The sequence below is a fragment of the Pyrus communis genome, chromosome 7 (genome assembly GCF_041283825.1).
Source record: "Pyrus communis isolate YQ-2024b chromosome 7, ASM4128382v1, whole genome shotgun sequence".
Classification (NCBI taxonomy): domain Eukaryota; kingdom Viridiplantae; phylum Streptophyta; class Magnoliopsida; order Rosales; family Rosaceae; genus Pyrus; species Pyrus communis.
The window spans coordinates 29,514,816-29,537,685 of NC_142571.1; the positions used below are offsets into that span (position 1 = coordinate 29,514,816).

Here is a 22,870-nt window from a genome sequence, read left to right on the forward strand (position 1 = left end):
CCAAGGTCATAAGACTAGCAGTGTTGCCAGGAACCATTTGTGCAAAAGTAGTGCTAAAGAGATCAAAATTTTAGATTATTATTTGTAAATCACATGACGTGACGGTTGGTGGTTTAATTTCTTCTTGTAATTATTAAATAGGAGCTCAATTATCAATCGTCATATCATGTAGTCTTTAAAATATGGTCTAAAAATTTGGGTACATCTTTTTTCACTACTCTTAGGTGATGGTAATGCTCAACATCTTACTATTGGATGAGTTCAAATTTTAATATTTATGTCTATCAATTATATAAATCTCGAAATTTAAACTCATTTAACGATGATAAACATGATGGTAAGTATCGTTGTCACTTGAGGGTGCGGTGAACAAAATTATTTTTAAAAAATTATCTCTTTCATTTTTCTTTATGCAATGTAGCTAGCTAGAGTACTACATCATCTTCTAGAGGACACCTGTCAAGCATCAGCAAATTGCATGATGTACGATGAACATACACGATTTCAAGATTCCTATAATCCTCACAAAAAAAATCCACAAATGATTTTCATTCATTGAGAATTATATCCATGCATTATTTTTTGAGCAACTCAAGGAATCATTTCTATATATTCACTTTGGAGTACTGCTATAATATATTTGGCAATATAATTTCTTTAACGGAAATCGAAAAACTTAAAAATAAAAAAAGTAAGGAAATAGAATTAAATCAACTAACTTCGCCCCCTTTTTCCTAATTGATCTGATCCTAATTTTTAAGTATTTAATTATAATCTTTACTTTGTGTAAGTAAATATGAATCGTTTAATAACATAGTGTATGAGATATTTTGTAAGAAAGTAAAGATTACACTATTCCTAGATATACCAGCTCACCCCAATAATTAAGAAGGTCTAGATCCTTGTCGGCAAGGTTTATTATATTTTTATTTTATTTATTTTATCAAAGATACTTCTTCATTTAACAGCCAAAAGGAATACAAGATTAGGTCAACTGCCAACTGTAGGACCATATAAGGAGGAAACTAAAGTACAGTGAGGCAAGGAGCTTAGGGCCAGATAAAGAAGACCACCAGCATAGCTGTGTCGCTGACCTTAATAACCAAGCATCCACAAAAAAAATCAGTGTGGGCAGGGGGAGGCCATCAATGGACAGGATATGAACTAGAGGGGATGAGGGTTTGGAAACCCAGACTTCCGTACGCATTCCTCTATTACAATGCGAGGCGACCCAGTCAGCTGCCGAATTCGCTTGGCGGGGAACCCACCTCCACTTAGAAAAGCTGAAACGATGACGGAGGTTCCAAATCTGACGAAATAAAGGGAAAATAGACCAAGAGACATTATTCTTATTTCCATTGATGAAACGAACTAGAGAAGCCGAATCAGATTCAAAGAGAACTTTATTCAAATTCTTGGATAAACCCATTTGCATATCAAGGATCGCCGCATTAGCTTCCGCCTCCAAAACAGAAGAAGTTGTAGGAGTTTGAGACCCTCTTATCCCACATTGGGCAACAATATTTTTTCACTAACCTTTATATAAGCTTATTCATTATTCTTAGTAATTACAACTTGGACCATTTGGAAATGAATTGAAGGCTTGGGCCTTATAGTTGTGTGGATTAGGCTTAAATATAATATAACATAAATACAATTAATATTAATTAATCAAGACAAGAGCCTTGGGGCCTTGGAATTTAAAATTAATCAGATTCATTAATTTTAATTTTCGGATTAAGTTTTTTAATTAATTTATTAATTAAAAAACGTTTTGATTAAAAGACACAACTATTAGAAAGAGTTGTGTACTTTCAAATACACTGAACAGGTATTTGAAAGGGTGTGAAACAACCTATATATTTGCAATCACAGTATCCAAGTGAGATCATCTTTTCTTCCTCTTTTTCTTCCGTACGATATTTCCAGAGAGTAAGCAAATTCGCTAGAATTCTAGAATCCAGTGCGGGTTGTAAAATTAGGTAGTTAAATCCTGATCGAGCAGACGTTGTAGAACCACAAGCACAAGAGTGGGAAGAAAATATTGTTCGAATGACATAGCTTTTACGCTAGCCTCTACATTCTGTGATCAAGTTAGTATTATTGATATTCTTATATTAGTTTCTGTATTTATTGTATAATTTCATTATGCACATCAAGTATTTTTGGTTAATAAAATATTAGAATTTCAAGTTATGTTTATTTCTGTTATTTTTTGTTTATTTCTGAATTGTTCTACAACAGAAGCAGAGCCACTAATACACCTGCCATCAACCAAAGAGCCACGGGAATCACTAATGACAACCCCAAACGAGTTCGGATGGAGTCCTTAAACTAAGAAGCATCGCAATTAATTTTCATAAAGGAAGGAGGAGGAGGTTGCCATGGAACAGAGACAGCATCAAGGGTGCTCAAAGGTTGTTAGAGAGATTTCAAGGGGTTGGCTGCATAGAATTCCTCCATGGATGTCATGGCCATCAAGACAGTGCAGGGAGGAGAGGGAGGAGAGTCATTAAAGCAAGCATGTCACCTGGCCTTCCAAATTTCCTAGCATAGGAAAGCAATGGTAGAGAGAATGCGACCTTGATTAAGGGTGATACCGTCCCCTAACGATGCCAAAGCAACAAACCATTGGTCAAAAGTAGTGATAGTCTGAATATCAATTTGATAGTTCAAGGGAGAAGCAAATCAAACAGCCTTTGTCCAAGGGCACAATAAGATAGAATGCTCCGCAATTTCTATAAATTCCAAGCATAACGGGCACAGCGGGGAAGCACAAGAACTCCTTTGGGAAAGGCTGGACATTGTAGAATGATAGTTGTTAGTAATCCGCCATAGAAATTTTTTTATCTTTGGCAAGGTGTGTAGACCCCAAATCAACTTCTAAAAAGATGGATCAACATAATGAGACTGGTGGGCCATTTGACGGGAGATAGGCTGAGCCTGATTCGCAAGACTTAGGAAAGCATAACCTAACTTAACCGAAAATTCCCCATTGAGAGTCTAAGGCCAAATATGACGATCAGGTGAAGAAAGATCACCCAAAGGATTTCTTTCAATAGCTGAGCACTCTTAAGAGGAGATAAAGGAACGAACCAAGTTAAGATTCCACGAGCCATCAGTGCGGTTGATAATGTCCTTAGCTAAGGAAAGGGCAGAACTAGTAACTGGTACCATAGGGTGGATAATCCCTTCTTGGGTAGAGGAGATCCATTTATCTTGCCAAATATTAACCAAATTACCATTCCCGACTTGCCACTTAGCACCCTAAATGATAAGGTCTCTACAGCAAAGTAAGCTACTCTAGTCCCAAGAAGCCCTAGAGCCTTTTGAAGCGTTAAGAGCATCACAACTAACCGAACTCTAATTGCGCCAATAAATTTTATTCTCCGTATTTTTATGTAGGCAAAAAAAATTAAATGTGGAATAAGAGAGAGCGTTATATGTACATCCGCCGATATATATTTCATATTTGAATTACAACACGCTATAGCCGAGTCGAAATCCTCATCAGATCTCTGTATCTGAACTCAAAGAACTCGGAGGTTCTAGCCGTTGAAGAGAGAAGGAAATATTTGGACCTTTGGTTTGTACTATAAGGTGAACCAATGAAACTGTCATTTAATGAGGGCTGCAAAATTTAAAATAAGTAGTCTAGACCTTCGAATTCATCTTAATTCGCTATAGCCAATCAAGATGTTATACAAATGGCTCTTCTTATTTATTTAATTTTTCGGTGGAACATATGCATCATTTAATTAATTAAAGTGGTTTTGTGCATAAGAACTCACCAAATTAATTAATACATCGAATATCTAGCTTGGATGCAAATCCTGGATTCTGGGAATTTTGAAATCAGCTAGCAAGAAACGACGATGGTTTATAGTGATCCATACTAGGGCTAGGCATGGGTCGGATAGGACCCAAATTTGAAGGAATCAGACTGGAACCGGTTAAAAATGAAACGGGGTGGGCCGAGTCGGGTTTTGAGATTTCTGAATTTGGAACTGGACCTTACCCAGCCCGTTTAAAATGGGCCAATTTAGGCCGGGTCCACGGATCCATTTTTTTTTTTTGTCAGCACAGGTAGGACAACCTCGTTGAGGTCGTCTTCCTCATCAAAGCTTTGTTTGCATGAAGGATCTGCTCTTCCGCATGTAAGCTCATTTGCTGACCAGCATATGCTACTAGATCTCCAACTTGCCTGCCTGTTTAGTCTTATTCCCATAGCTGTCACGACTCCACAAGCCTTCCTGTAATCAGTTTTGATTTCATTTAAAAATAAATAGGGCATATCCATTTCTAGTATTCAAGAAAGTGATGGGGTGATGTTGGTAGCGACAACGGTGCTGTCGTTGAGGAATCAAGATGAGTGGTGATGTCGAGGAATCGAGATGGTTGGTGTCATTGATGAATTGAGATGGTTGGTGCTGTCAAGGAATCGAGATGGTTGGTGCCACGATGATAGGGGTGATGATGATGATTGATTAACCAGAGATCTAGACGCTGGTGATGGGGTGGTGGTGGTCACTGCGGCAATGATAGGGCGGCAATGACGGATCGATGGTCTAAGTTTCGGTGATGTCGTATAGGGAGAAAGAGAGGATTGGGAAAGATGAGTGTAGTGTGGGACTAGGGAAGGGAGGGATTAAGTCAGAGAAATAATCTCATCCAACGGTTGATATTGCATAATTGTCAATTATTCAATCTCAGTTATTGATTACATTTTAAACGGTCCGGTCCGGGGCCCTGTTAGTCTAAATATTAGGATTTGGCCCGCCCCTTAAATAACAACGCTCCGCCCAACCCCGTTTATCCTTTAAAAAAGTTGGACCCGTCCCGAACCTTGATTACCCACCCCGATCCACAGATCCTCTACCCGGTTTGCCCACCCCTAATCCTTTCTCTCACAAAGGTGGAGCACCAATTCTTTATATAATTGTTAATTACGAATTATTGGTATGCAGTATGACAAATAATGAAATTTATAATTATATAACGAAGAACCAATCAGCTTCTCCACTAAGACAAACTAATTATATTATTAAACATTCAATTTTTATTTTATTTTTATCTCTTCTGTTATTCATATTAAGGGCCATTGCTGCAAAGTGCAAAGCGCAAAAGCTGAGGCTTTGTCAATTTGCATTAGTATTTTCCTTGCCTCTGTAATCTTTATATTTAACTAATTTTTCAAGAAAAGCTACAAAATGTGCACTTTAATTTGTCCATCTTTGTGTTTAATTAATTTCTTAATTGAAAAGGTTTTGGAAGAATGGCTGAATGGGATCCACGATCCACCAATATACAAATTGCAAAGGCATCAAATCAGAACATGAATAATTCTAAAAGGACCTTGGATGCAAATATTAATGGGATGAGAATATCCATCATTAAAGAATTATAAATTTTGTGAGAACTAGAGTGTTGTTACACATGTATAAGGTTTAATAAAATTTTGTAAGAATTTATCAAAAGGTTTGCTTCTTTTTAATTTTTTTTTAATCTTACTATTGTTAGATGGTTCAACGCATGGTGAAATTTCAACTACCTTCGTGATATCAAAGACTGTTTGCCCATGTGTTATAAGACATTTGAAAGTGGTATTTCTAGTTCCTTGATGACTCATATAAGTATTTCCTATTGAATTTTAAGAAGCTTATGGTATGACACAAGTTCCACGAAAATGAGCTTATGACGGTTTTTGTTGCATTTCGCAAAAGCATAATGCTAATGTTAAGGATATCATCTATTTGAATTATATTTTATAAAATATGACATGATTGTTGATGATTGAATTATCAATTAAGTGTTTATTAGCGTGCTTATTTTTTATTAGTGACACATTATATGATTTGTAAATTTGGTCTAAACAATCTAATCTATTTAAAAATATATGCTTTATTTAAATAAAACAATATTTGATATTTAATGAGGTTAATTAATTAGTTAGATCAACTTGAAGTTTATAGAAGATCACTGTGCCCTAGCGAGTTGTGGTGGGATTGTGTTGCATCTGCTACATGCATCATCATCACGTCATCGTCTTGAACTCGAAGAAAGGCTTTTTCATCCTGGCTTTATTTAAAATGGTGACTAACACAAAACGGAAAAAGGCGAAACAAACTCAATAATATCCTCATCTGCAAGCCAAACAATTTAGGCATGATTTATCAGGTATATATAGAAATTAAAACAAAGAAAAAAAAACAAAATTAATTGAATTGCATGGAAATAAAATTAAAAGAAAAAACAAAGATAATTGAATTGCCTAATTAGGCATGTATTTATGTTGTATATATAGAGAGAGAATCTAACTGTTCTACATAATTAATGTAAGCCATTTTAGGAATGAAAATGATGGGAACATTTAGTCTTCAAAAAGGGGTCCAATCTTCATTGGGAGTTCGAATTCCCCCCACCGCCCACCCTTTTTTTGTATCTTCTTGAAAAGAGATAAAAGGTGGTAAATGCGGCTGACAATGTTGAGAAAGTTACACCAGAGTATAGTAGATGCAACACGGTTTCAGCGGGTAAGACGTGACATGACTAATCAATTAAAATGAACTTTTTGACACCTTTACGTGTTTTGTAAACTTATAAATAATGAAACTAAACTTTTGAATTGAATAGTTCGCTATATCATGACTTGAAAATTCTGTGTTCGACGTAGATGCAACACGGTTTTAGTGGGTGAGACGTGACATGACTAATCAATTAAAATGAACTTTTTGACATCTTTACGTGTTTTGTAAACTTATAAATGATGAGACTAAACTTTTGAATTGAACAGTTCGTTATATCATGACTTAAAAATTCTGTATCCAACGTTAGTAAAACTTCGTGGAAAATGAATATCAACCACCATAGGGATTAGTCTCCATTCTAGTACCAGTCCTCTCTCTCTCTCTCTCTCTCTCTCTCACTAATCTTGTGATTCGTTATGAATTAACTTCTGCTTTTGGTATGTATGGCCGGGTGAGATATATAGGTTCATGCTTTTTAAGTAGGAAACTGTAGTTTGTGAACTTAATTCAATAATTCTTGCTAATGAACAGAAAAAAAAATGAGGAAGAATTGATCAACTTGATACCCAAAAGGCTTGGCCCAATCTCTTGAGCCTACAAGAAGTCCAAGTCTCTATTAAACCCATTCATCTTAAGCTTAATTAAATATACTAAAATTAAAATACTGCAATATTAACATAGTACATGCATAATATTCATGAATACAGCACACACCAGAAAACACATTTCCAAAAAAGCTGGAAATTACGGACATTCACACATACATATACATACATACATATATATATATGTATAATATATGCATGGGGATGGGCTGGAGTTTCACCGAAACAGACTAAAACATAACAGTGAAACTCTGTGGCTTCATTTTCTTCTACTTACGAACCTATAATTTAGCTATATATATTAGGGTTATTAAGGCCCTAACAAATACTGGCCTCAATTTTCCTAATAATATTTCTTAAAAGCTTATGTACAAAATCTAGCTAATTAACTGATCTAGGTAAATTCCCAGGACCCCAAATTTGAGCAAGTGACCTGCTCGAAGAAGACGCTTTTCTCCACCTTGCAATCCGTAACAAGAAAGTTAACACCTCCGACGGATCCTGCAGGGAATAGCAAGCTTTGGTATCCTTTGGGGTTGAAGACACAATTATCGGAAACCCTAGTCCTCTACTTCGTATCACCTGCATGTATGTGCAACAAGTAATTACTATTAATCCATAAAATTAACTACAAGTATGAAAATTAATGAAACAGTTGGATCTGTTGTAGGTACCTTGAAAGCATCTTCATCAGTCCGATCATCCCCAATGTACAACGGGAGGACGTCACTGGAATTGCTGAATCCAAGAGTGTCAAGTAAATATTCTAGGGCATGACCTTTGTTCCATTCTATGGATGGCCGTACTTCCAAGACCTGAATATATAAAGATGCACATGAAATCATGTTAACAATAAAACAATATGTACACACGTTGTAATTTATCACAAGGAAGAAATTAACTTAGATTTTTTTTTATATATATAACCTACCTTTTTGCCGAAGGTGAGATGAAATTCAGGATAGTTTTCAAGTACAGACTTTACCTTTGCTTCTAATATGTCATAATCCTACAGATGTACATATATATACAGCACTTATCAAGTCAATGAAGATTAAATACAGGATTGAAATGATAGAAAAATTGGCTAAACTGAATGTTCTTAATTACCTCATCGCGGACCTTGCGGAAATGTACAGAGATGCAGAATCTGTTGTCCTCTACCCTAGCACCTTCTATTTTCCTGGTTATCTCCTCTAACAGTGTTCGTATCTGCAGTTCCAATTAAAACGTAGATAAATTTCTTGTGTAAAAATTAAGGCACATCTGAACTCTGTATCTCTAATTAAATGACATTTTTATTTTCTTGTAATTGATAAGTACATTGAAAAGCATAAATGATATATATACTGTTAGCTAACCTCTTGGATTGCAGGCAGAAATCTTTTAGCAGGTTGAAAGAGAACGTCACTCGCCTGCACCGTAAGTGGTCCTACTGTGTTATTATTGACCAAGCCACACACACACACACACACACACACATATATACTTATATATATTAGGGGTATGCTGCACCAGTACAGAGAAATAGAAGAACACACACTGATCAGTGATCACTGACCTTTTTATCCATGGTTGTAGTGTGATTCTTGCCATCGCAGGGGTTTAGTGGCCTTGGTGGGACCATTATATCCATCCCATGGCTTCCAGCATAATATACATTACTTAACTGTACAAATCCTTTAACCTGTAGAATCAAATTAAATGAGAAAATTATTTTATGTGCAACATAGTGTTTATTGATGAACATTTCAAATTTTCTCGAGATTATATTGATGGCTTAATCATTACCTTATCTCTACTCCTTCCACTAATTACTGCTGTTGGAAAATACTTGGCAACTTCCCGTACTGCAGCACGCATCTACCGGCATATTGGAACATAGTCAATATAATTAGGGTGGATTGAGTCATATGTAAAAACAGGAATGTTGTTATCAAGAAAATTAAAGACTGTACCTCATCAGACATGAAGGCACGGTCAGGATCATCAACAATTGGTGAAAGGGTCCCATCGTAGTCTAGGAAAACAACCATCCTCTTCCCTTTTGCTGCTTTCATCATCCGATCAAATGAGCCCAATGCAGAAGGGTGCTCAACCTAAACATGTAACACCCAAAAAAGAATTATAAAATAAAAACGAACAAGGATAATCAAAGCAGTGATATATGGTAAGAATTGTCATAAGATCACCAAACTAAGTTCAAATGGCTAGAACGTACCACCCAGGAATTATAAGCTAAATCTGAGGAGATTGGTCTATTAGGAGTAGAGATATCATGCAGGTTTGAGGTGATTGATGCTAAGGAAAGATTGACACTGTTCTCGTCATTCTTTACTACTTTCGTGATGGGTTGCACCTTTTGCTTCTTGGAAGTTGATGACCTATGTAGTCCCATTGCTTGGTTCAGCTTCGCCGAGTTTGTCATGATCACCTATTTTCGCACAATTCCAAACAAAAATATGATGAGGCTATATATATATAAAGAGTGTCACACAAGTACATAAACCAAATTTTACCATTTTTAAAAAGTTTATGAGGTAGAGAAAATTAAACATTTTTAAATTTCAAATAATACGAACTGAATTCCTTTATATGGTCTGAAAAAGAGTTCTAAAGCTAAGGAAACTAAGAGCCTTGAGCTTTCAGGGGACCAGAACCTTCTAGCTTCTAACAAGACAAAATGTTTTCCTCCTTCTCTTTGCCACCGATTAGGTCAAAGTCACTCGCGTTATCCTCTCCCTCTTTTTTATTTTGACATATATATAACAAGATTTGTCGCAATCCACGGCCCCTCCTGGTTTATCTAATGAGATTTTCTTGATGCAGTTTATTATCGAATGAATTTGTATATGAGGTTAGTAAAATTTTAAAAAGGATTAAAAGGAGAGAAAAGATAAGATTTCGCACTCACGTTTCCATCTTTCCAAATATTCAAAAAATTTAGTTAGAATGTCATCGTCATGCTTAACCAGTTCAAAACCAATAGTTCTCATTAGAATCACTAAACAATAGGTATGGTCATATTTCCTCACATAAAGCAAGCAACATGGATAATTAAATATGGTCAAAACTGAATTCTTCAACAATTAGGCTACTTTGTAAATTTGAACAGGTGGTGTAGCTAATCTCAGTGTGCTAGAACAGGATGGTAAAGATTGAACATAAATCTGTGTGTATAATTTAAAAGAAAAACTAATAAAACGGACTTGAAAACTTTGAGTTTTAACGATAAGGGCAAAATAAAAGGTAAAATGAATAATACCATGATTGACTTTTTAATGTAAAAATATAATTTTTTATTAACGTGAACAATACCAAGAATTTTTCATTAAAATTCCCTAATTTAAAAAGTTATAAAGTCGGTATCGGATAAAACATCTTTTGCTTTTCAAAGGGGGAAGGATAATGTCGTTTTCAGGAGCTAGCATCTTTTCGTAGAAAAAAGAACAACAAAACAAGAACAAGAGGACCAGTTTAGTGTGTGAATAATTAGATTTGGTGACTCGACATTACATTTTTAAACCTAAAGGTTCTGTCTCAGGGGGAGTCACCAAACAGGATGATTCAGATGACAACGACAACACATGTACATAAAACGATTTTTGTAAGATACATGTTTGTTTTCTTTTGGCCCTACCTTAACTACCATTTAACTGAAGTGCGACCTCACTGCAACCTAACTGATAGGTATCTATCTAATCATAATATATATTGTTTAACTTGATCTCTTTCATAAAAATATAATAAGACACTAATTAATTAGTTTGTTTTCAACCAAAAAAAAAAAAAATGAGAATACCCAGTGCAAATTAATACATGATCAAATATTTAAATTTTATGGAAAAATTCGAAGAGATGTAGCAGAAAGAATTAATTTTGTTAGCCAAGTGAAAATCGAATGACTAATCGAGAATTCTAATACACTCCAGTGTATAGTACACTGAAATGACTATTAAATCTTTGATTAAAGATCTAATAGTTAAAATCTAACAACAAAACATCCCGAAGGATGCTAGAACTTTCGTGGGCGGCCTGAAAAGACAACCAAAGAGTTGAAGAATGTTTCTGAAAGCTTCATGGTTTGAAAGAGTAGGACACTTGTACGGTTGATCAGCCGATGCTTCTGAAGTACCCCACAATACACGTGAAACAACATGCATACATGTAATAAAAATAGCATTGGTGGCTAGCTAATTAAATTATTAGGAGGGTCCGGCATGATGTTTGTTTTCTTTCATCTACCTACTACTACTACTACTGCTACAACTGAATCAACTAACACAATATCAATCACGGAACATAATTTTTTTCATTTTTTTAATAAAGTTCTGCAGATGACTAACCATAAAACTACTGTCTAGCTATGAACACTGCTAACTCAAAATTTACTCTGATACAACTTTAAAGTGAATCGAAAGAACAAATCAAACAGAGTTTTTAATTTGCAAAATAAAAGAAAAAGGTCATTCTGAAAAAATAACATAGGTTGTAACCTTGTAGGACGAGCTTCCCCATCCTATAAAACACCAATGAAACCATGACAGAAATTAAAGCAATGGAAAAATATTCTTAAACTTATATGGAAACTATGTAAACAAGCCATGTTGTATATTAATTCACATATTATTATAAGGATCGTGTCTAGGACATGATTAATAAGATTATTACCTAAAACAACAAATTAAATTAAGTAAAATAGACTAAATAGTAATTCTTAATGACTATGCTCTCAATATATGATAATTTACTGTCAAATATGCCGAAGACACGTGTATTAAAATAGCCATAATTAACGTCTCATAAATTTTATTTCTTTGAGTCAATTGACCTGTACTCAAGTTTAAAAAATTATCAAACAACTCTTTTCAGAAGAATAAAAAAAAAGGTTGAACCCTTGACCTTTCAGAACCTAAAGTTCCAAGTTTTGGAAATATGGGGAAAGCAATGGAGGCAAAAGAAATAAACAAATATATCTAATATATATAATAAGTAAATAGTTAGAAAACCCATAGAGAAAGTGAAAAAAACGACTTTAACGTGTCGACTGGAGAAGTGGTGGATCGACAGGCTCTGTACGTTTTGGTTGTGCAGAGAGGACACGTCTAACCACAGATTGGAGTAGAGAAAATGGCAGTACAAGAATTAAGAACCACACAGCCGAATACGACGAACTGTCCAAGTCAAAAAAGAAAGTACCACGAAGTGAAATGAAAAAAGTGTTATAAATAATAATATTATCATATGCTAATTAGACGACAAAACCTCTGGTGTTGTGGAATAATGTCACTGTAATCAGAACACATACTAAAGTGAAAAGCTGGTCTGTTCCTAGGACTTTGTGTGTGCTTTTCGGGAAGGCCATATGATTTACGTTTCTTTGTTTTGTATTCAGGAAATGCAAACCAATAATCACATTTGGTTATATTATAAAATTAATTAACAATAAAATAAATAGTTTCAAGAAATTAAAAGTTATATGAAACGCTCGATAAGCACATTAAGGACCGACCGAGCATAACTCTATGGTGAAATGCGTAGATCGGACCTCTCAAAGTATGTTTGAAAGAGAAAAGGGCGGGCTTCAAATAAAAAAAATAAAAAGCAAGCACTTAGGACCCTACAGAAACAAATCTTGACAAAGTTAGAAAAACTAATCATATCTTTATTTATGGTAATCGAATTGCATAAATCAGACAAAACCAACGACCGTATTAGGAGAAAATTAGTGTGTATAAAATGCTACAAGAGATTTGTAAAAATCACTTTCCCTTGCTAACTATCTTCTCAATATTTATAAATATAGTCACTTCAGTCTCCATTAACAGTGCTCAAGCACTCTTACACATCCCGAATACTCTTGAGACCTCAAATGAATAAGGTTCTAAAACTCTATAAAATAAAAATAAAAAATAAAAAACTGGGCTAAAACTCTATCTTTTGCAGAATAATTTCCCCAAAAATCTTCCAAGATAACTTCCTCTATGATATAATAAATAGAAAATAGAAAACCATGAAACAAATTATGATTGTTCTAACAAAATCAAGATACAATAATACATGCAAGCATATTATGTAAATAATCTACCAATAGATATACATACATAACACAAAATAAAATACGCATATTATACCATATTAAAACTTAAACAAAAGGAAAATATCATAAAGTAGTTGGGGCCATATTGCAAACAAATCTTTAGTTTTGCTTCCTAAAAACTTTTATATAAAGACCAATTTTTCTCAACCAACACCCTAAAAAATACCATTCTAACTCTCTCGCCAAACTAAACAAAAATAAAAATTATGAACAATTTAATAATTACCCGAAACATGAATTTTATTACCAGTATGGGGTACGTACAGTTTGCTAGTATAAATTAAAAAATATATATATGTGATTTATTTTCTAAATTATATCTTTTTAGCTTGAACACCAGTCTTAAAGCATAAAAAATGTTGCTCCTTTGTAACTGAAAATCATAAAATTCAAACCGTGAAAACAACTTATTTGCAAAAAATAAGGATAAAATTTCCTACGATAGGTATTTTCTCGACCCTATTTACTTAAGGTCAACCTTTCTATATATGTTTTTTTAACTTCTCATGCATTTTTTAGCCATTAAATTGTGTAAATCAAACAAAAACCCTAGAGTGAATCCCTAGACCTTTTTATAAAAAACAAAACCTTTTAATCGGTGGACCAAAGACACCAACAAAGATTTAACTGTTTTTCAGGTACGAGTCATGTCATTGGTAAAGAGCAAAAGCACAGCCAAAGGGACCCACAGTAGCAGAACAAACGAGTCGGTGGTCTTTATAATCCGGACCGTACACGTGGCACCCCCACCGACGACGTACTTTAGTCGATACAGCGGGTCTCCCATGCAAACGGTGACCTGGTTCCATACGTCAGGTGGGCCATTTGGCCCAGTCAACATGTGGGCCACATTTGAACACGTGTGCGCTGGACGAAGATTTCCAGGAGAGTTCCTAGCCGCAGAGAACGAAGACGAAGAAGAGTGGCGCGTGAGCGCCACGTTCATCACCTACGGCGCCCACGTGAGTTCAAGACGGCGACGGAGACTCACCTGCTTGTGGGTCGCGTTTGAGTACAGCGAATTGATTAGGAGGTCAAAGGAACAACCACCAACCGCTTTCTCGTTTCGGCCGCTGAGTTTTCCACTAATAAAAACCGTAAAACCGAATACTACGGTTGTAAACAAATAACTAAGAAAAAAAATATTAAAAAAAATTCAACTTCTACACACAAAAAAAATATAATAAAATCAACGAGTAGATTATTCAAACCGATTCGAATTACAACATCTTACATCCTACGAAAATCAGAAACATACACGAAACAATATGAATGACGGATCTGATGTAAAAGTCTTCTAAGTCCCTACTCAGTTGATTAAAAGTATTCATCTTAAGTTCTTGAGTTCGATTTTATTTCTTAATAAAATGGCAAGAACATAATAATGAATAATGAAATCAAATTAAGCAAATAGAGACGCACCTAATGAAATCTTGGTTGCCAATAGCTTGTGGTTTCCTAGCCTAGACAGTAAGGTGCTCCGATGGAGGTGAGAGAGAGGGGAGGAGAGAGAGAGGTTGAGAGAGGTTGAGAGAGGTTTAATGTGAGAGAGGGAGGAGGGGGAGAGGATGAAGGGGAGGAGGGGGCTTTATTTATAGAGGAGGGAGAGGAGGAGGAGCGAGGGTTTTAATTGTAGGGACCAAAGGAGACGTGGATGTTTGCCACAGGTGACATGCCCTACGTGGGTTAAGTCTCCCATTGCCCTGCACCTTCCTCCAACAAGAAGATTTACCCCTTAACCCCACTTTTTAACTCGAAGGAGTCTTCTAATTTGTTGGACTTAATTACCTGCATGCACCAAAATAGGCCCAAGTTGTTTCTTATATTTCCTAAGTTTTTTTACATTAATTTAAGTTACGGAAATTGAGACTTGAATTACAGTGCAAAGCACACCGACTTCTTAATATCATAACACGATCAATGGTATACTGCGTGGTTTTGACTGTGGTTATTGGTGGGCTAGAAACAATATGTGGTTAATGTTCTTGATACCGGTAAATTTTTTCGAGAGCTATTAACCTAGACGCATATACAACTATCTACATATACAAAGAAAGTATAATAACCGTAATCTTCTTTTTTTGTTATGTAATTTAATCGTAATCTTCTCTTATATGTGAGTATTAATTGTATTGAATAAAATACCATTTGATAGTAAAGTCTCATTACTCATCATGATTTCCCATATCGGTAATTTTAAAGTCGTTTTGACTAGAAAAAAGAAAAGAAAAAGAAGAAGATAATTTTAAAGCCGTGATTGCCTAGAGTGATTGGTGCATATTAATGCCTCCACCATGATTCCAAGAATTCACTTTTTTTTTCCTTTTACTTATTTTAGACAAGGAGGATCTTCATTTACTGATTTAATTTAGGTCCGCAAGGGTAAGGGTACAGCCAATACATCTGCATCTGCTCCCCCTCTTCCTCGTTGATCAAACTGCCAAACCACCTCTGGGGATCTTGCACTTGTCGTCAAAGAAGTACTGCTATGAGTTACCTTTAACAAACGTCGAGCTTTTTTCTCTTAGTGCTATGTCATGGACACAAACCAATAGTTGAGTTACAAGAGTATTTAACGTTAATTGTTTGAGCTACAAACTTCTTATTTTGTAATTCCTATTTCGTCCGTGAATCCAACTAAGTTGTTAAGGATCAAAATATGTTCGACCATGACAAGGGAGAAAGAGATGGCAATGAAAAAAATATGCATCCACAACGATTATTTAATGTATATTTTCATGATTTATGAAATATACAGGATTAATTTTGGCATTCACCGTGGGGGATTACTGTATGTCGACAGAAAAAGTTAAACAAAAAATTACAATAAAATTAGAAGTATCCAATCCAATATACATGACAAAATTACACAAACAGCCCTATATATTGCCCATGAGGTACTAGACCTAGCCTGTGTCTCCTAGAATGACCTAATACATTGACATGGAAAAAATAAATTGATATCAAATTCATCATTTACGATAAAATAAATTGTAACAACGGTTTATTAACTTTAACTCAATTTGAGGACTAGTCTCTTAACTAAATATTTATTACCATTGGTCCCTCAACTCATCAAAACATGCAGTTATTGTCCCTCAACTAAAAACACATTACCATTGGTCCTTCAATTTTAATTCAACTGGAGAAATGATCCCTCAACTTTAACCTAATTGGAGCAATGATCCCTCAAACTTTAACTCAATTTTAGCAATGATCCTTCCAACATGACTCATTTTGACAAAAATTTGATGACGTTGACGAAAATGATCATATCTACACATTTTGATGAGTTAAGGGACCCCGATTGTAGCAATGGTCATTCCAACATAACTTATTTTGATAAAATTCTAACGAAGTTAACAAAAAGGACCATAGCTACATATTTTGATGAGTTGAGGGACCAATGGTAATGAATTTTTAGTAAAGGACTATTGCTCCAATTTGATTAAAGTTGAGGAACCATTATTACATTTTACTCTTTACGATATTCGAATTTAAAACCTATAAGTGAATAAGAATATTATTAAACCATATTACAAATTGTCATATTGATGTATAATATGATTTTTGTTTTTGGCAAAATATAGAATTTTATACTAAGCTACAAGAAATGAGATTCAAACTTGAGTTCGGACAAAAAAAAAAAAAAAAAAACTCAGCGTTCTAACCAACTTCACATAGTCAGCGAATAAATTATGTGTAAGTAATTTGTTTTTTATTTATTTTATTTTTTGAAATGGGACTAGACTCACAGATGCATTTTAACCTCTTCTTGGTCACCATCGTGTGATTCATCAACACCAAAAATCGAACTCAGGACGTGCCATGTGAAATAGAATATGGAATTCATCTCCAACTACTTTGTCACCCCATCGTGGTTCCTTGAATGCGTAAGTAATTTGTTGAACGCCTCTAGTTTTTATTTGTTCAATTGTTTCTAGATGAGAATAAGCAAGTAGGAACTTCCTTGAATGTGAACCAAATAAATTATAATTGTATAAGATTCCGGTTCGACATGCTTGGTGGAATTCTCGTATGAACCTTCCTTAGACTTTTACAGTTTTCTAGTCTTTGCCCACATGACATGACGAAGAAGACCAACACAGATGTTCATAAATTATTCATATTGGTCGTCCTCCTCATCATGGAGTAGGATTCCCTTTCTTATTTTTTCTCCTTTTCTTTCTTTTTTTTTTATTTGAAAGGTTACGATTAAATCACGTCAACATCTTACATTAATTTTATATAAAAGGAGAGATAAAATAAAGAATATGAGAAGAGGGAAGGAAACCCCTCCTCATACATACACACACACACACACACACACACATATATATATATATATATATATATATATATATATATATATTGTTATAAGATTCTCCGTCTCATGCATTGCATTGTTGCATGAATGACTGTATCTACTGTAATCTGCCGCGAAGACCCGCAATTTAGAGTCAAAATCTTGTTCTTGAATCCTTACACAGAAAGACAAAATCCCTAATTAACTTATTCTAAATTCGATTAAATGACTTCTGATTTAGTTGTATTTGTCTCCTTTTAGTTGAAGGAAGTCTTGGATTCGATTGACATGAAGGAGGAAAACGATACATAGAGAGATGAGTGCGGTAATTAATTGTGATTGTTCACACCTTTCGCCTTACGGCAATATAAACTACAACTTTGTTGTGATAGTAAGAATACATTGTGAAATCTTTGAGCTCGTTTGAAAGTACTTTTAAAATTGATACAAACACTTTTAGTGAAAATATTTTTGGATTCAATCATTGGTAAATATAGAAGTAAATCCTAAAAAAATATTTGAAATACTTTCTGCAAGAAGCACTTGTTATGCGCTTCTTGCAGAAGACACTTCAAGAAAGCACTTTAAGTGCGTTTAGAATCCAAGTATTTTTTCTAAAGCACTTTCAGTCATATTAAAATCAATTTCAAACTAGCCATTTACAAACATGTAATCGTCTATAAAAATATTGATATTTCCGATGAATCCAATAATATCATAGATCATGTGTGTGGACACACAGTCATGCACACGGCACATCAATTACATGCATTTGGTGGCAGATGCAAGTGTCTGCGTTTGGTCAAAATGTAGGTTGTGTCAATTATATGGGATGGAATATTTTTTATTTCCCCCCCTTGCTTTTCTTTGACAAGTAGATCATTAAACTTCTATTATTGTACGTGTCCTTTGATGCTTGGCAGTTGACTTGGTCTCCTGATACCAAACAAATACATTTCACTTTGTCATGATTCAGGAAGTTGATTTCCGCGCTCTCTTTTTTACTTCTACAAACATCTGTCTATTTGTCTATTGATTTCCTTTTAATTAATCCGTTGTAAACGGAATCTGCTAATCACAACGGACAAGTAAGGGACCGGCACGCTTCGAGGAACAAACCGTGTGAGAGAACCAATTACCGAACCAAGTAAACCGGCCGAGGCAACCGGATATCCAAGTCGGTTCGGCCGGTTTCTCGGTTTTTTTGGTAAGAATGCCCTAAGCTACAGGGAAGATGTATCTGTGAGCCAAATCATAGTTCACAGATGGAAAAGTAAATATTACTGCAGTAACCAGTACACTGAAGGATGTAAGTAAAAGTTAAACCCATGATGCCAAAGAACCTTATCTTTCAGAGAGATCAGGCATGAGAGTATACAAAAGTTTCCAACTTTACTAAAACCTAATCACCATCTGACCTTTCATGTTCCACAAAATGCAAAAAGAAAGATGGTACCACCACCACCACCACCTGCTAACCAATTGCTGCAAATAATGCAGCAACATGTACACTTGCAGCAGGCCTTACCAAAAACAAAAGGGGTTAGCAAAAACAAAAGGTCCAAACCTATCTAGACCGGTATTATCTTCAGCAACGTCCATAATCTACAGGTGGGGAGCGCTTATGGCTTCAGTTTCCTTGGCCGACTTGGCATGTACCATTGTCGTCGGTCATCATTGGTAGAGGTTTCGGAATCTCTTCATTTGTTTTGCCATCATTCTGTTTCACTGGTGCATCACGAGCTTCTGTTATAACTTGATAAAGCTCCGAAGGGAGAGCTGCTGGATCCAATTCCCAACAACCCTTTGGAGCATTATGAGCTTCTTCACCTGTAAGTAAGTGACTAGGGACCCGATGCGAGAAACGGAACATCTCCTCTTTAGGAATCCTTTTCACTTCCCTGGGGTCTGTGTGCTTACGAAACACTGTTTTAAAACCAGCGACCTTAGATAGAGGAGCGACAGACACACCGTGTTCCTCAGTAAAGCCGTCAAGCAGTTCCACCATGTCATATTTGTTGATTACTGCATCTGGGGTATGCTGACTCCAATCAGGGGACCAGTTCCTATATAGAGCCCAGATTTCGCCCCTTGTAGGAAATACGCGAATCATCCCTCGTGTGCCTTTTGTCCAATTAACCTTGCTTGAGAAAGAATTTAAAGTATCAGAAATTGCATATCTGCCAGGCCTGAAATCACCACAAGTTTTAGCAAAACCAGAACCTACCCAGTTCAGCGTACCCAATTCATTGTTGCTTCTCGAGTTAAGCCAACTGACCCGCATCTTAAACGGCTTCAAGGAGATCACCTTTTGAATTCGACCATAATAACGGGGCATACCATCATTATCATATGCAGCCCAAACTTGGTCCTCTCCAAAGGATCTTTCAGTTCGATCCAAGTCAAAATTATGAAAATCGGGGTCTGGAACATTGATCGGCATTGGTGACTTATCCTCTACATCTGGATCACTGTTTGTGCTTGTGTCAACATTTACCACACTCTTCTGTTTCTTTTTTACTTTCACAGTTTCTTGCTTTTTGTTTGCCTGCTTTGCTTCAGTTGCTGAGCTCCGCGCAAGAAAATTGCAAATCGAAGTTAGTGCCGTCTCTATTAGAACTTTTCTTATTACCGGATATGGAACCTCTCTGAGGACCTTAGGTTTGTCCTGTGTACTAGAGAAATCATAAATTCTTTTTGTTCCAGCATTACCTTTACTCAACTCAGATATACCTCCCACGTCGGCTCCACCATTTCCCATGGACATTTGATTAGCCCTTTTTTTATCATAACCGTTCAAATGAGGATCATCCGTTCTTCTCTTTTTCAATGTAGGATTTCCCTTCAAATTTTGACTCCTTTCCCATTCAGCAATTGACTGTCGCCGTTCTGAATTTCTATTCATATTCTCACTTGCCAGCTGAACCGCATCCACAGCAGCGTGACCCAATGCAACTGTGCTACCGATACTTGTCACTTTGGTGGCAGAGCCCTGCTTGAAGTTTGTGTTGTTGTTTAAATTAGGACCTGAAGACCCCCCAGCTCCTACATTTTGAGCTGCAGCACAGTTTCTTGCAGAACTATTTGAGTTACCACCAGCCGCATAGTGTCTTGAATTCTGACGCTGATGAGAAGAAGAGCTCTTGGACGACTTGAAAATCTCCGCAGGTGGAGCCTGTTCTACAGCCAAGAAAGTCTTCTTACAATTAGGACAGACAAGAAGATGATGTAGATACATTCTGACATACTGATAATGAGTTTTGCAATGGTTGCAGATGGTCCAAAATGTAGCAGCTTTTGCATATGAAGGTATATGGGTGGAACCACGCTGGGTCCTCGCATTCATAACATTCTGAAAGGTAGATGCACTAGGTTGCTGGGTCCTTGCATCCGTAACATTCTGAAAGGTACTTGCACTAGGTTGAGTTGACGGACCTCCACTACAGTGTGCAGCTTCCTGTTGAGACGCTTTTACAGTCTTCCTGACACTATTCATACAATTTTGAAATGTGCTTGCACTAGGTTGCACTGACGGACCCCCAGTACAGGACACTGCTTCCTGTTGAAACCCTTGTACATTCCTCTTGTGGTTATATGCTACCCTCTTGGCCTTGTCCGATAACAAAGTCCAGGCCTCTGAAACCAACTTAAATGCGCCTTCTGCACCAAAACACTTGTTTTTATCCGGATGAAGCATGAAAGCCAACTTTCTATACTCTTTCTTAATCATCTCATCATCAGCACACGGAGTAACACTGAGTACTCCATACCAATCTGCTTCCCCATTAATTTTATTCTCCGAAGAGATGTAAACATCAAGTATAGTCAACATTTGGGAGAGACCCTCAAGCTCGGGACACAAATTTAGAGCCTTCAAAACAAACTTCTTAGCACTAGCATAATTTCTTTCTGCAAACTTCCTCTCAGCAAGTTCCTTAGCCTTGACCGCATCATCTTTATTGCACTCCATTTTCCCTAACAGTCTCAATACACTTCCTCTGAGTCTTTACTTAACTGGAGCAGTAAGCATAATACGAGAAAAAGTATTACATTAACCCCTAGCCATTTTTCCTTCCCAGAAAGCGGTCATGACTACGGATGTTAAATACCTGATCCAAAGAGAAAGCAAACAAATAGCATCAGATTATTTTACTTTAACTACAAAAACATTACCAAATTCAATTATGCTAACAACTTAAAGTCCGACCTGATGCAGAAGTAAAAAAAAAACTCATTTCAAAGCAAACATTGTTTAAATACAGAGTTTAAAACCCTCCTCCACCAACACCAAACGAAAGAAGCCGTTGCTATAAATCTAGAAACAATAAATTACATCACATTGAATAGAAACAAGTATCACTTTTATAGACAGAAACAGATGATGTACTAAGTTAACTACAAATCTACTAGATGCAGTGTAGCAATGACTTCTTAAGTTAAGACGACAGAACTCAATCATCTCTCCTTTTCGACTTGAACCACAGACTTCCCCGTCAAAGGACGAAAGGGCTTCGCTTCATTACAAAGGGCTAGGCATACATTTTCATCAAACACTTGGAACTACACCAAGAGAACTCCTTAACACAGCATTTCCCCAACAATTTCCAACAGATCTAAGCAATTAAGAAAGCCAGATATGGCATGCCATTGCACACTCTTACAAGAAATTCAACAAAACATTACCTTAATCAAGCTTCCCTAATGCATACAATATGTCAAATCATAAACAAAATGCAACAAAACAAAAGCCATCTTTTCGAAAAAAACCCTTCAAAAAAAATCCCAAAACCCACTTGGAGGAAATAGTCCCCAAGAAAATAATGATCAGAATTTACCAACTCAGAAAGCTCAAAGCTTTTTACTGAAAAACTACAAGATTTCTGTGTGAGTTCACAGAAACATAGCTTTTAGGGTTTCAGTAACATCGTCTGAACTTCTGAGATAAACCTTCATTTTGTTGGGTGGGAAAGTTCTGAAATTTAGCACCTTCAAAATTTCAGAATATTTCACAAACCCTAGCTCTGTGCCATTTCCCAAAATTGAACAAAACCAGAAAAGCACTTAAGCAAAAGCGGAAATTGCAGAGAAAAAGTGCTTACCCACAAAGAAGGAAGAGGAGTCTGGACTCTGACTGACTTGAAGGAGTTTGAATCTGAGACGACCATCACCACCAGGTACACTGACCCATTAGCCCCTAGAGAAATTTCTTAATTGCAGACTTAAAAATTGAAATTTTTTAGGGAAAAAGTAAGAATGGGTTTTGGTGCCTCTAGGCTCTAGTATTGTATAGATTTATATATTGGTTGGTTTAATTTAACCCAAGAAGACTAAC

At 35.9% G+C, this 22,870-nt stretch overlaps 2 protein-coding genes across 5 annotated transcripts; both read right to left on the reverse strand.

The window, feature by feature from the left end:
• Positions 1-7,129: 7,129 nt before the first annotated feature.
• On the reverse strand, positions 7,130-14,784 carry LOC137735426 (putative trehalose-phosphate phosphatase C). Of its 2 annotated transcripts, XM_088697000.1 has the most exons (11): positions 14,655-14,758; positions 11,629-11,651; positions 9,354-9,566; positions 9,091-9,231; positions 8,924-8,995; positions 8,694-8,819; positions 8,494-8,547; positions 8,243-8,344; positions 8,064-8,141; positions 7,807-7,947; positions 7,130-7,714 (listed from the first exon to the last, which is right to left on the reverse strand). In XM_088697000.1, the coding sequence occupies exons 3-11, from the start codon at positions 9,558-9,560 to the stop codon at positions 7,514-7,516; spliced, it is 1,122 nt and encodes a 373-aa protein (XP_088553126.1). In that variant the 5' UTR covers positions 9,561-9,566; positions 11,629-11,651; positions 14,655-14,758; the 3' UTR covers positions 7,130-7,513. The 2 variants fall into 2 exon arrangements, with proteins under 2 accessions (XP_088553126.1, XP_068330949.1); XM_068474848.2 differs by lacking the exon at positions 11,629-11,651 and having other exon boundaries at positions 14,655-14,784.
• Positions 14,785-18,793: 4,009 nt separating this feature from the next.
• LOC137734861 (uncharacterized) lies at positions 18,794-22,808 on the reverse strand. 3 transcript variants are annotated; one of them, XM_068474170.2, is made up of 3 exons: positions 22,638-22,775; positions 19,766-21,647; positions 18,794-19,678 (listed from the first exon to the last, which is right to left on the reverse strand). In XM_068474170.2, exons 2-3 carry the CDS (start codon positions 21,506-21,508, stop codon positions 19,169-19,171), a joined length of 2,253 nt encoding a protein of 750 aa, XP_068330271.2. In that variant the 5' UTR covers positions 21,509-21,647; positions 22,638-22,775; the 3' UTR covers positions 18,794-19,168. The 3 variants fall into 3 exon arrangements, with proteins under 3 accessions (XP_068330271.2, XP_068330270.2, XP_088553127.1); XM_068474169.2 differs by having other exon boundaries at positions 18,794-21,647; positions 22,638-22,808; XM_088697001.1 differs by lacking the exon at positions 22,638-22,775 and adding an exon at positions 22,374-22,511 and having other exon boundaries at positions 18,794-21,647.
• Between the last annotated feature and the right edge of the window lie 62 nt (positions 22,809-22,870).